This window comes from Myripristis murdjan, chromosome 3 (assembly GCF_902150065.1).
Source record: "Myripristis murdjan chromosome 3, fMyrMur1.1, whole genome shotgun sequence".
NCBI lineage: Eukaryota > Metazoa > Chordata > Actinopteri > Holocentriformes > Holocentridae > Myripristis > Myripristis murdjan.
In genome coordinates, this window is record NC_043982.1 from 24,273,391 (window position 1) to 24,287,814 (window position 14,424).

A 14,424-nucleotide genomic window follows, 5' to 3' on the forward strand; every position below is an offset into this window, starting at 1 on the left:
AAGTGTTATTTATTTATTTATTTATTTATTTATTTATCTATTCATTCAGCCATTTGCCAAAAGGTTCAATGAACTTTCAAAATTGCGCCATCTACTGATCCTTCGCGCAAGTGCAGAGCAGAATTTATTGCGCAAGTGTTGCACACCCACGATATGACGCAATTTGACGAAGGGGACGGTACGGGGAAGGGGAAAGTGTGTGATCTTAGGCTTGCGTGGCCCCCAGGCAGGCAGCAGTGTGTTGATGTGTGTGTGTCGCTCGTCGCACTGACAGACGCACAGTGCTGTGTATTGTGTCTTCTCAGTCCACACTATGCAAAACTACGCGGAGGAGATCAGGCATTTCATGGAGAGCCATGTTTCCGGGATTTTAGCTGCCCTCATTGCAGGTAACTTACTGCCCTTATTACTACTAAGTTAGTTGTGAGTTTTGTTTATGTTTTCATAGTTTATTTTAATGCAGCTCTCTGGGCGAATGCACCGAGAAGGAGACCTGAAACTTGATCATTTCTAAGTATTTAAAATGTTTTTGTTTGTTTGTTTGTTTTACATCATGAAAATGTCTGTCACTGCTGTCTGTCTCTCCATCTTCTAAAATCATTTGAGCCATGTAAGCTCTATGCTAAAACTACCTGAATCCCCTCATATTGAAATGTTGTGTAGAACTTTATAACATTCACAAAAAAGAACAAAACAATACAAAATAGTAGGTAAATTTGAAAATTAGTTATGCCAGTATCTTAAAACAGACACCTTCTTTACTGAACAGATGGCTGATAAATAAATTATTGTTAATTATTGGGAAATATGGGTTATTGTTAAGTTAGTAGTCATCTTAAAGCCTTTTCTTTTTTTTGTATTTTTAAAGTACTCAGTGGTGAGGTTTGGAGAGCAGAAATTTTTAAATTTAGAATTTTTTTCAATAAAGCTTATATTGACACTGAAGACATAAAAAACATAAGTGTCTTTTTATGTTTTTGGAGTTAAAGTTGTGTCTGAAATATATTTCACATGTAGTCTGGCCTCACAGCAGGAGTATTTTCATTTGTGTCAGGGGTCGTCGTGTTGGCCTTTCGCAGGTGGATGGCTGGCAGAGCGTGTCGCAGCAAGGCCAGGCTGGACGGAAAAACAGTCCTTATCACTGGAGCCAACACTGGCATTGGGAAAGAGACAGCCCTGGATCTGGCCTGTCGAGGTGAGATCATTTGATTAGAAACAAAATGGCCTCTGGTGGCATCACAACACTGACCTTGGTTATATGATGCTGACCTATCAGAGATGTATGCTCATCATCTTGGTGGTTGGTCTTCATTACGGACCTGAGGGAGCTTTTTCCATCACTGCAGTTTGTGAAATGTTGTGTTATTGACTCATCAACAACTCTGAATTAGAGTGGCTATGCAATTTGAATTGCAGCTACTGCCTAAGTAAACAAATTCATAAGTATAACCATGGCTAGTACTACAGCTTTACTTCCTCTACTGCTATTTGAACACAACACTAAAACACAGCACCTTTTCTGTGTCATTACTGTCCAGGGGCCAGAGTGATCTTAGCCTGCAGAGACATGACCAAAGCCCACAGCGCAGCAGAGGAGATTCGGCAGTGCAGCGGGAATGGCAATGTGGTGGTGAAGAAACTGGACCTGGCCTCACTGCAGTCTGTCAGAGACCTGGCCAAAGACATCCAGGAGAACGAGGAACGTCTGGACATCCTCATCAACAACGCAGGTATCGTGCAGTGGTTCTCTTTTAATCAGTAATCAGACATGGAACTTTGGCCTCACTGCTGGAACTACATTGCAATAATCAGATAACATCATGCAGAATTAATTTATGAAGAATAATGAAGGGCTGTTCACATTGTCCTTCACAGTCAGTTTTCTGCACCCAACTACTAAACTTGGCTCCAGCTTGATTCAACAGTAGTTACGCAGGCAAATGTTTCCCTTTCTGCTTGGCTTGTATTTTCTTCATGCAACACTAATCTGTTGTACTTGAGGGTATTTGTCTAACATGTAGGCTAAAGATGATGCTCGGCTGCCTGCCCAGGCCTGGTTTTCCAAACATAACCAATGATTCAGCGATTGTGTGGCCATGACCCTCCAGTCACAAGCCTGCTTCTCCCTACTTTTTAATGTCTCTGCCACAAATAAATGTTTCACAGTGTTGGGGAAAACTGTCTATACTGCAGTTTTCCCTGAGCCTGGCGCTTGTGCGGATGGCCTCAGTCAGAGGACACAGCAGGCACTCTGCATTTTTTATTCACATTTAATTTTTTTGCTCACTATGTATATTGAAGACTGAAAGTGGTCATTAAGAGAGAAAGTCTAAAAAGTGAAACTTAATTCATAAAAATAGGTTGTCACAAATTAATGAGAAAACATTCCTCTGACCTTGTGTTACATGAACTCGTGCAGGATTCATTGCTGCACTTTATTTTTCGTGGCTTGATAACTAAAGATAACTAAAATAAAAACATAAGCTGAAATTCAAAATGTGACGCTAAATGAACCAGTTTACCTGTTTTCAGTAATATACACTTAGTTTCTGTTCTTGGGAGCTGTGACTTTTTTGATTTTCAGGGATCATGAGGTGTCCTAAGTGGCAAACTGAAGATGGCTTTGAAATGCAGTTTGGCGTCAACCACCTGGGGCACTTTCTCCTCACCAACTGCCTTCTTGATCTGCTGAAAAAATCGTCTCCAAGTCGCGTTGTCATTGTCTCCAGCCTGGCCCACGAGAGAGGTACAGGAAAGGGAACATTATATTCTGAATTTCACTTCTTTTCCCGTTTCTCATTTTGAGTTTATGTCCTCATTAAAGATCACCTGTGAATTAAGGGTTAAGACAGTGACTCTTAACTCCCTGCCGTCCGCCTCAGACATTTTTAGTGACACACTCAAACGGATGTTTCTGTTTTATTTCACTAAAATTTACTTTTCACTTTGATTTAAAACTTTATCTCTCACTGTACACATGCCACATTATCCCCACTCACCTACATTTATTGTGAAGATCTCTTCTTACAGCCTCTTAGAGCTCTTAAATCTTCTGCTACTACAAAAATACAAAAAGTCCTGCACAAAAGAAAATAGGCACGACAGCTTTTATTTTTTTATTTTTTGAAACGATGCTCCAATGGAGTACCATGCCTAAAGCTATAAGAGATGCTGGCTCCGTGAACATTTTCATAAACAACCTTTTTATTTTACTTTGATTCAAATTAATGGAATTTTGTTTTTTATTTTTTTACTGGTTTTGCATATTTTATTATCGTTACCAGTTTGTTTTCTGCTCTTATCATCTGTTGACTGTTATTGCTAATTTTACTGTCTTTCCAATTTACCTTTGTTTTAATTTCTCTTGCTTTGCTCTTGCATAAACACATTTATACAACCATCTACATCCAAAAAATAAATTTTATATTATTACTTTTTTTTTTAATCAATCATCATAATTATCACCATCATCATCATCGTTATTGTTATTGTTGTTGTTGTTGTTGTTGTTGTTGTTAGTAGTAGTACTTGTATTAGTAGTAACAATTATACTGGTGATATTGCAAAACACCAGAGCAGATGAATCACCTAAAACAATTTCATTCTCTGCCTAAGGTCTTTATTCATTAATTTGTAATAAAGAATAAATTAATGAATAAATCATAATAAATTTTGAACAAATAATTAATTTTGTCTGTTGCCATTTGTCAGTATGCAGGATCTGATCCTTGACTTTTGTGGAGGAATGAAGAAGTTCTACCAAATCCAATTCAGTTCAATTCAATTTTATTTATTTATATAGCCCATACTGAAGCCCAGTCACACTTCTTAGACTATAGCAGTCATGCCATAGTAGATAAAGCCACATGCCTTGTAATGCATTTTAAAATCCTGTTTAAAGCATACATTCTGTATTTTCTCATAGGTCGTATACACTTTGAGGACATCAACTTGGACAAAGACTACAACCATTCGGAAAGCTACCGCCAAAGCAAGCTGGCCAATGTTCTTTTCTGCAGAGAACTGGCTACCAGACTACAAGGTTGTGTAAAAAATACTTTCCCCTTGTAGATTGTTCTTGTATTCACCTCTGTCTTTAGTCCCAATGCTAAATTTCATCAGGTTGTGAACCTTCAGTTCTATTGCTATGCTCTTCTCTAAAGTGTTACACAGTACTGATCTCCTTATATTTTGATGTTCTTGTTTTGCCTTTCCATTGTTTTGACCTTATGTGTCTCTTGGCGGAGTTTTCCTGTTTTCCTGTGCAGTGTTTTAATTCGTCTTGTGGTCTTGAATGCATCGTAAATGACATTTAATTTGACTGATCCCTCCTGGTAGGCACTGGTGTGACAGTGTATAGTCTGCACCCTGGGGTCATTCGCACTGAGCTGGTCCGCCACTTATTCCCCTCCTTTGCCCTGTGGAAGCGGATCATCGTCATGCCTGTCATGATGATGATAAAAACGCCCAAGGAGGGAGCTCAGACCACCATCTACTGCGCTGTGGAGGAGAGCCTGGCAAATGACAGCGGCCTCTACTACAGGCAAGTCTGTCAAAGCAAACTTGCATCAGTCAAGTGAGATCAATGTAATACTTGCATATTTTATTATACCAGATTTATTTGATATATATCTATATATATATATATATATATAAATCTCTCTATATATCTATAGCTATATCTATATGTCTATATATCTATATATATATAGATAGATATATATATATATATATAGAGAGAGAGAGAGATATAGATATAGATATATATATAGATATATATCAAATAAATCAAATATATATATATACACACACACACACACACACATATATATATACATACATATATATATATATATATCTATATATATATATATAGATATATATATAGATAGATAGATAGATAGATAGATAGATCTAGGTCTGGAGAAAGTGCAGGCCACTCCATTTGAGGTACCCCAGTCTCCAGCAGCCGTTCCCTAATGATACAACCTCGATGAGCTGGAGCATCAAACACCTGATGTGAATTTTGCCGTTAAGCTCCTTGTTAGAGAACAGCAACTTGTGCAAAAAGTACAGAAACATTGAACAGTTGGACATGTGCATTCAAAAGTTTACAGAAGGTCACATTAAGTTCACCTGTAAAGGTTATAATGCATTTTAGGTTCATCCTGAAATTTCACCCGAAAGCCAAATATCCCTAACTTTTTGTGAGTAGTGTATATATAGATAGATAGATAGATAGATATAGATATATAGATATAAATATATAGATATATATTTATAAAAACTCATTCAACTAACTGGACAAAGCTCTTTATCAACAAATAGTCATTTCAGATGACATTGCTCTTCAAGTTACCCACACCTGCTGTATGGCCTCATTTGCTGTTATCTTTAATCCATTTTGCAAAATCATCAGGGGTGGAAGAGTTTCACTCCAAAAATGGGAAATTGACACATATTGATGGTAACCAGAGATTAAATTATTGTTAGCATGGAAGTAAAATCCCAAATGAAACATATCTGCATTATTAGACATTTCAAAACTTTTGCCAGCATCTAAATGCATGAATGAACCTTGTGTATATTTTTTCATTGCTGCATTTTTTTGTCATTCCTCATGCCCTTTTGGTTGACTAGTCATAGTAAGTGAGACTACGATTAACACTTCAGCACTTTATTAAATCTCATCATGGTCACTCACAGTGGACACGCTGAGCATTAAAGTCATCTAATGACATTTAATTGCATGGCAAAAGTTTTAGTGCGCACAAGTTTCTGCTGAACCAGTAGCAGCTTCAAACAGTTTTGTTGTATTGGACTTTATGTGCTGCTCTTTTCCGTGTTCTGTTGTACAGCAACTGTGCTGTTAAAGAGCCGGCCGCTCAGGCCCGGGACGATGCTGCAGCCAAGAAGCTGTGGGACCTCAGTGCCTCCATGGTTGGTCTGGCCTAACAGAGACTCCTCCTGATGAAGTCAAAGGTGCTGTGTGTATGGGTAGAAAAAATGACTCTACACGCATGGCTGTAAGAGGATGTTTTCCTCTTTACTGATTTAATTGCACTTCTAATCAGAGCTAAATTCAAAGCAAAAGTCAACCTGTTTTCAGTACAACATTTCATCAGAGTGGTCTTTGAAGCAAGTTTGTCACCCTAATGCATGGAACCAGTGAAGTCACTACAGTACAGACACCCAGTTTTAATGGTCAGTTTCTGGGTAACTGCGTCTATCAGGAAGGTAACAACTGGAATGTTAACTTCTGATTTTACACCCTCAGTTCTCTCAAAACTGAAAGATTTTCCCATGAGCAAATACATTATTAATGTACAGTATTTCATCTGTTCAAATATGATTCATATACTGTATGTCTTAGCAAATGATTTTCTCAATTTTTACATTATATTCTGCATATTATAATCATAGTTGTTTTTTTTGTTTTGTTTTGTTTTTTACTGAGTTTGTGCTGGGCTAGGCTTACAAGAAGTTTATTGCAATTATTGATATTACTGCAAAAAGATTTTATATATGTGTGTGTGTGAGATGATGAGATCAAAGGTGATAAGCATAATTTTAAACAGGTTGATTTTTGGTAATAAATTAGCATACTGATAAACTGTGTGACTTATTCTATGCTTTTTAGCAAAGATTGGCATGGACCAATGGAGCTGCATAGATTGCAAAAAGATCTGTTGTCAATTTATGTAAGATCAGTAGCTGTTTTTAGCTCATGAGTGATATCCACAACAATTGTAACTTAGATGAATGGCCCCATTATTTTTTCACTTTCAGAGACATGTGCCCCTTTTCCACTGCGTGGTGCCGGCTTGACTCGACAAACTTTTTTTTTCGGTTTTCCATTGGGCAAAAGTTGCCAATGGTACCTGGTGCTTTTTTAGACATGACATGAAAACGCTACAGGCCACTGATTGATCAGACAGAAACTGAACAGCTCTGTTTACAACCAGGAAATACCAAAGTGAAACTCGTGAAGCTTGTATTGTAGTTAATAGTTTATCCAATCTATTGAATTTTTTTTCAACGAATCTCTTGATTACACCAGTATTGTTCAAGTGAAGCAGCCATTTTGAGTTGGTCCTATTGATTTTTTGAAAATAAAATTATTATTTGGGGCACTGGGAGAAAAGAGAGGAAAAACTGGTCAACACGCCCACAAGTGACTGTGGGGGCTTTGTTGTGAGGACATACTATCTGCAGTGGGAAACAAAATCCAGAAAAGTAAAACGATTGAGTGGGTACGATCAACGTCAAGGTCAAGGTTTACTTTATTACTACTATATTACTTTATTACCATGGGAGAAATTTGTCTTGGGCAAAGGGTGATGCTGCACAGCGTACAAGAAACATAAAACCAGAAGAAACATAAAACCGTATAAAAAACAAATAGTAATAAATAGGTCACAATAAAAACATATAGTAGTAAAATAGAGGGTCACAGCAGTGTACCGAAAGTGCAATATGCCTAATCAGACAGTAACAAAACTTATCTACATACCCATGCAGTAGAAAAGTGACAATAGAACAGAGGAACTTGCACATGATTACAAACACATCCAACTTTTTCTGTTTGGTTTGTTTTTTTTAAACTCACCAGGAAAGATAAGGATGTTAAAATAATGAATACAGCGCCATCTTGTGTTTTACAGTTGGTTATGCACCGTGAGCTATGAGAAAACACAGCAGGTTATGGCTTCAACAATCTAAGCCTTAACTCATTATTTAGTTACAGTATCATCTGTTTCCCCCATCAAATGAAGCCCCATCAAAAAGATCAGTGTAACCAAAGTGTGTTTATTAAAATATAGGTATTAAATTATGAACTGTGTGTGAGGAAACAAATCATCTTTCTACTGTTATCAACCACACGACTGTTTTCCTCCCAAAATTACTCAAAGGTTTAAGGTTTTCCATATGAATCATTGGATCCCTACATTAGTAGGGATCCAATTTTTATGTCTAATCCAAACATTATGTTAAACATTATGTTACACACACATTAATAACCATGTTTCTTTTCCGATTTCAGTTTTGAATGAACTTGCTCTTTCTTGCATGTTGAATATGAGCTGTATTTTTTTTTTTTTTTTTTATATGAAACAACCTTGGCTCTGGCACAGAGCTCTAATTACAGAGTAGAAATGCCAAGGCTGTGTGTTTGTGGGTGTGAAAAGCATGGCATTATGTTGACACGCATCACCATATGGAGATGACTTACCTGATTTTGTATTCCTGTTAACCAGTTGCATCATCCTCAGTCAGTCAGGTTTTAATGGATTATGTCAATCACACTGCACCACTTTGGGGTGTTTGTCCAGTTTTTCAAGCTGTCTGTCAGGGAGCCCAAATTTACAAAATACTTTTTCACTCCCCAAACACACTTTAACTTAATCTAACAAAATTCACCTGGTCCTCCACATTGTGTTGTTCAGCCTGCTGGTGCATGGGCATGGTGATTGGCACCAATTTCCTCACAACAACTTTCTGGCTCATTTTAATCTTTTTATAGCCCAAATTTTTATCCTAATCCAGATTGTGTCAAACACTGGTCTTGCCCATGTGCTGGCCTTTCAAATAAAGGGAAAGACATCATCTCGCCTAGGAAATTCCTGACTTTATGCCACAGCCTTTAATCTGTATCCCCTGCACATCCTGTAGGGAATTCAAATTCCACTTAATTTTGCACAAAGGAAATGCAAACACAAACCTTTTTTGCTCTGTGACTGACACTTTTTTAATTCTTGGATACAAGGTAACACTTGATGTATTCAGTAATGTTAAGACTTTGTTAAAATCTATACATCATTAAGATACAGATGCAGTTCTTAACCTCAGTGTTATTAGTGTGGGGAGCTAAGAAGTTACACAAGCTCCTCACTTGAACAACTTACCTACTTAGCCACCTCTGAAAATTCAAAGTTTACACAAAATTTAATTACCCTACTGTAGATGTAAAAATAAATATATTATAGTCCCAGTTATCATTGCAATAATGACTTTAGCAATTGAAGCTTAAAAAGCAAACAACTGAAGCACAAAAATCAAGAACAGGCTGAAATGTAATCACCAGTGCTGATGACAGAAACAACCAGATGAAGTGCCACATTGTAAAGACCCAAAAGCCTTTCTTAGTCAGATGTTGTCTCCTCAGTATCTGTAGGTAATGTCATGCACATGCCCTTATCAGTTCTCCGTCCAACGGATACAGAATCGATAGCTGGGCTGGAAAAGTGATAAGGAGATGTGAGCGACCATAGTGCAACAACAGCAACTACATCTCTACAATACGGTAGAAGAAGAGTTTTGGAGCGCAGCGGCTCCTAAGAGTGTTGAAAGACTGCGAATGTGGTCCCCTACCAAAGACCGCCTGAAGCTACTGTGCATGTACTCCAGTTCTTTGGCCCTAAAACTGAAATCCTGTGGTCAGAGCAGATGAGATCTGTTGTTTCAGTTCCATCAAACAGCCAGGCAGCTGCAGCAGCAGTGAAACTGTCCTGAGGGGAAAAACGTCCCTCTCTCGCTTTGTCTAGCACTTGTGCCAGGTGAGATGGAAGTTAAAAACTGCTGGGTTTCTCATATGGCCGGGAGTTAGTTAGGATTCGATTAGCCAAAGTGGGTCCCTGCACCAGTAGCCCTTCACTCCTTGACTGCCGACAAAGTTTTGAGACACACCCCATTGATGAGTTTTATTTCACTGCAGCCCCGCCTGGCTGTGAGGGATTTCTCGGCTGCCATTGGTTCAAACTGGGAACTCACCATACCTGCCCCCTGGGGCTTGTGGACTGGAGCCAAATAGTTCTTCCAGTTGTCAGTCACGGGGAGATCAGCCAGTGGGATGAGAGAGGCCAGGCTTGGCGGGCGTGTTCCCCACAGGTGTGGCTGAGAAGCACATTCCAGTATGTACATACCTGTCAGCTCCTCTGGTATTCAGCTGCTCCTAGAAAGTGAGACCTCCTTTGACCAGTGACTCGGCCCTTTCCTCCTCCTGAGGCCCATGCAGAGGGAGCGGGGAGTAGCTCCTGTTTCAGTGTCACAGCTTAGAAAACATCGATCCATATGTGCATCTCTGCTCTTTGAACTGATTTTATGTAAATGTTGTGGCATTTTCATTCAGGAGCAAAAAGCTCATAAATGGCAGAGGTAAGATTTTATGTCATGGTGTCATGGACAGCAGAGGGGACCTGTATGTCACCAATGACTTACAGTTACTTTACAGGGTACAAAATGCCTGCTCTCGGCCTCCCGATCTGTTTGGTGTGTAAACAGCCACTATGAGTATGTTTCACAAGCAATTTTTCAAAACCTCTATAGACATTTTTTCTATCCTGTGTGCATAATATGGCGAATATTGACAGCCCTTATTTCTTTACAAATCACCAAATATTGAAAGGCCTGCAGAGTACCACAGTTTATATTACATAATACACCCAGCCCTCCCTGTGTTAAGCTGGTTAGCGTACAGGTGCAGGCAGTGGCATGTGCTCTTCCCCCCCAGCAAAGAACATCAGATCATCTCCTCCTGTTTGCTCCCTCTGGAGCTCATAAAGTCTGAGTGAGAATGTGTGTGCAGTGGAGGGTTGTCTTGTCCGCCCCTCTGGCATGTAGTCTGTTCTCTCTCCGTCTCTCCTTCTCTCCGTTTACTCTCTTTGTCCCTCTTTCTTTATGTGTTTGCCTCTTTATTTCTGTACCTCTCTTCCTCATCATCTCACTTTTTCTCCTTTCTGCTTTATATCTTTCTCTGTTTTTTTTTACTTTCTTTCTTTATCTTTCTGTGCCCCGTCTCTCAGTCTCACTTAGAGTACAGAAGTGTACTGTACAGAGTGTGCCCAAGGCAGGTGTGGGAATGTAGGTTTGCAGCATTCATGGGCCCTGAGCAGAGCAGCCCATGCCGTGATTACCTTTAGACGAGTCTGAGCATGTGGCGAGCTGCATCAGAGCAGCCACAGTGACTAAGCTCCTCTCAGTCGCCAGTCACTTATCCACAGTGTGGCTGCAGCTCTCCTCAATCTTCACGCACTGTCACTCACTGTAAAGCATACAGTCAGTCTTATAATTTCTCAACTGAGAAACAAGTCTCATTTCCTCATTTGGACTATGAGAAACACTGGTATAAAGACTGGCATGAAAACATGGAAATGGCTATATGTCAAAAGGTGAAAAGTTTACTTAAATTATTAATTATCATAATGACGTCAAGAATTATATTTGTCAGATCACAGTAAAGCTTTCAGGGGAATACAGGCATTTATTATGAAAGTGTTCAAACTAGAATTTTAATTAAATGTCACTTCAGAAATCTGGCCTGCAGGTGAAGCTCTGCAGTTTGCAAGCAAGTTTAACAGGATAATATGTTTTATTGACCTGAATGCAAATATAACGTCTTCAGTGTTTGCTCCCATCATCTTATGACTTATATTAATTTAACAATCACACACAGGGCAAAATGACAAACAGAAAGAAACATGGCAGCGAAGCGTGATTGATAGAAAGTAGGGGAAACGTTGCTCGCATGTTAAAGTGGAAGGGAGAGGAGATGGCCAGCAGGCATCAGAGGAACAGGAGAGCGAAAGAAAAATGCTGATCAGCATGGCTTGTGGTTTGGTAGTAAAAAGATGTAGTATCACACAGATCTTTGGTATTGATGATGATTTTAAGCCAGAAGTTGGAGTTCAAAATGTATCCAGAACAGATGTGACAAGGAAAATAAGTAATGAACCCGAGGTATTTAGCTTTTTTTTTTTTTTTTTTTTTTTTGTCAAGAATTACATGAAGCTTGCTTGATTTATCGCAGGAGAGACTGAAGAGGCCTTGATATCGGACATACCACTCCCAAGATAATATAAATCAAGTGCATCTTATCTGAACTTTTCAAAATCTATTGCTTAGCCAAAATTTGTCCCTTAGGGTGGCATTTACAATGGTAGATGGGTATTATTGTGCTGATCAGGAATTGCAGATGGGGCACTATTGTGGATAGTATAATTGAATATAAAGGATATGGTTAAAAACAGCATTAGTGATAGCCAAGTCACATGTGTATAATGCCACCTAATGTTCCCTACGTTGTCATGGCCTTTGCAGTATTTCTGCCACTATAGACTTATAGTAAACAAATGCATTCCTACGAGCTACTAGTGTGGCAGATAATGTTTGTAGCTTGACACCTCCCATCTCATAATTCTGGTTGTTCGGAGAGAGAAAGTGAGTGCTCGTCAGGATCAGGGGTGTCCGTGAGAATTCCAGGGCCTGGGCGGGGAGGATTTGCGGATGGTTGTGAGGGATGTTCGGGCCCCGAGGCTATATTCTGTCACCGGGGATAAAGACGTTGTTGAGTGAGCACACAGACAACAGGGGAGGTGCTGAGTCAGCTGTCCGCTTGGCTTAGCACACGCTGCACTGCCCCAGACTTTCCACTGTACGGCTCCCATCAGCTCCTCAAGTCAGGAGTCACGGCTGTGAGGCGTCCAGGTCTCTACGGCAAGAGGTGCTTTAAAATAATTAATGCTTTCAAATATTTTGACCACTTGAATTAGGCTCTCAAAGGCCCGTTCTTTGAGAACAATGTTAATATCACAGCGATCCAAAATATAGCACGTGAGATATTTTCTGCTTGACTGGTGCTAAATGGAAGCTAATATTTGTATTAGATTATATTTAAATCATTTGTAAACACTTGAGTTTAGTGTACACAAATACACTGGGATTAGAAATGTACAAGATTATAATACTTTACAGTGGCTTAAAGACATAATATAAATATTTTTAACAATTTCCAAGTAGTTTGCTTGGAAAAGCTATACCCATATTAAACTTTGGGTACTGTTGGGTCGGTAAAAAATTGTACACCGCTTTACCATGCGACATAATCAGGAGTCTAAGGTGTGGTGCTGACCTCTGGTATAAACGTAAGCTAGCAGCACAGTGGAACCATTTTTCAATATCTACTTCTGTTTAATTCCCACTTAAAAAAAAATACCATGGAGAAATAACAGAGCCTAAAAACTAAAACTAGGTGTGAAAAAACAGTTTAGTTAACTGAAATAAAAATGAAAACTAGACTTTAGTAAAAACAAACTAACTGAAACAATATTCATTCATTCATTCATCTTCTAAACCGCTTATCCTCACTAGGGTCGCGGGTGAAACAATATTGTGTACTTACAAATCTCACTAATATAACATAAAAATATACAGAAAATGTCATTAGTTTTTGTTTTTGTCAGTTTGGTCAACTGTATCAGCACAAAAAGCATGAGGAGGGTCATGACTGGGAGTCAACTGAGGGCTTCCACAAAGTAGTGTGTTTGGATTGGAATACCTATTCAGACAAACACGCCCATATGATAATAACGATAACAACAACAACAACAACAAATAAATAAATAAATAAATAAAACGTATACTGAAACACACTGAATAAAAACTAATGAAAAATACAAAACTATCCTCCTTGAATCAGTCTTTATTTGCATACCACATTTTCATTCACTTTTGTGCAACACAAAGGGCTTCACAGGGAGATCAGCAATAGAGATTAAATAATAATACTAATAGAAAATAAAGACACAAACAGAAGGAAAAGTAAAATAAAGATTACACAAGCAGCAACTCAGGTAAAAGCAATGCTAAACAGATATGCTTTGAGTTGCTTCTGAAATCAGTTTAAGCAGCCCTCAGACTCTCTGGCAGACAGTTGGATATACTCTGCCAGAAGTTTTGGTTCTCTGTCTCGGTGTAGTCACTTACTGTGAGTTACCGTAAGAGGATCTGATGGCTGAGAACTGTGCCAGTAAGTCTAACAGGGAAGGGGGGCACAATTAATTTTAAAGCAAACAGGCGTGACGTGCTTTAAACAGGAGCTGTGTGCCTGCTTTCTGTTTCCAGTTAGTAGGCGAACAGCAGAGTGACTGAGAGAGTGACTGTGTTCAGGCCTACTGATAGGAAAAGTAGGAAAATCAACCAGTTTCTCAGCATTCTCATGTGTAAAAACATAGAGGTACCTTTACAATGCCTTTAGGATGAAGAAATGGTGATTTCTTTAAAAATATAATGGTGAGCTCACGGTCCACGCTCAGTTTCCCCGCTTAATTTTCACATCATGGGGTTAGTGACCCAAGCAAAGTAAGCACCTCTGTCTTGTCTTTATTTATTTGTAGAAGGATTTTTAATATCCAGAGCTTAGAAAGATTTGAAATTGTGCCTTGTGCGTCTTGACAACATCACCCAGAGGGAGCATATGAAGATAAGAAAAAAAACAGAGCTAGAATGTGACACCAAATGTGATAGTGACACATTGTGCTGTGAGGTCAACCAGGTTAACAGAGAAAGATCAGCCCCTCAGGTAGATCCTAAACAAGCTGCCGGGGATAACCACCTGTTTTTCCAGTCCGTCAAAAACACTTTAGTCCA

At 38.9% G+C, this 14,424-nt stretch overlaps 1 protein-coding gene across 3 annotated transcripts; it reads left to right on the forward strand.

Moving 5' to 3' along the window:
* Positions 1-190: 190 nt before the first annotated feature.
* LOC115357149 (retinol dehydrogenase 13) lies at positions 191-6,613 on the forward strand. Of its 3 annotated transcripts, none has more exons than XM_030048537.1 (7): positions 191-389; positions 1,031-1,195; positions 1,539-1,730; positions 2,585-2,746; positions 3,926-4,042; positions 4,339-4,543; positions 5,859-6,613. In XM_030048537.1, exons 1-7 carry the CDS (start codon positions 314-316, stop codon positions 5,953-5,955), a joined length of 1,014 nt encoding a protein of 337 aa, XP_029904397.1. In that variant the 5' UTR covers positions 191-313; the 3' UTR covers positions 5,956-6,613. The 3 variants fall into 3 exon arrangements, with proteins under 3 accessions (XP_029904397.1, XP_029904398.1, XP_029904399.1); XM_030048538.1 differs by having other exon boundaries at positions 1,055-1,195; XM_030048539.1 differs by having other exon boundaries at positions 1,080-1,195.
* The last annotated feature ends 7,811 nt before the right edge of the window (positions 6,614-14,424 follow it).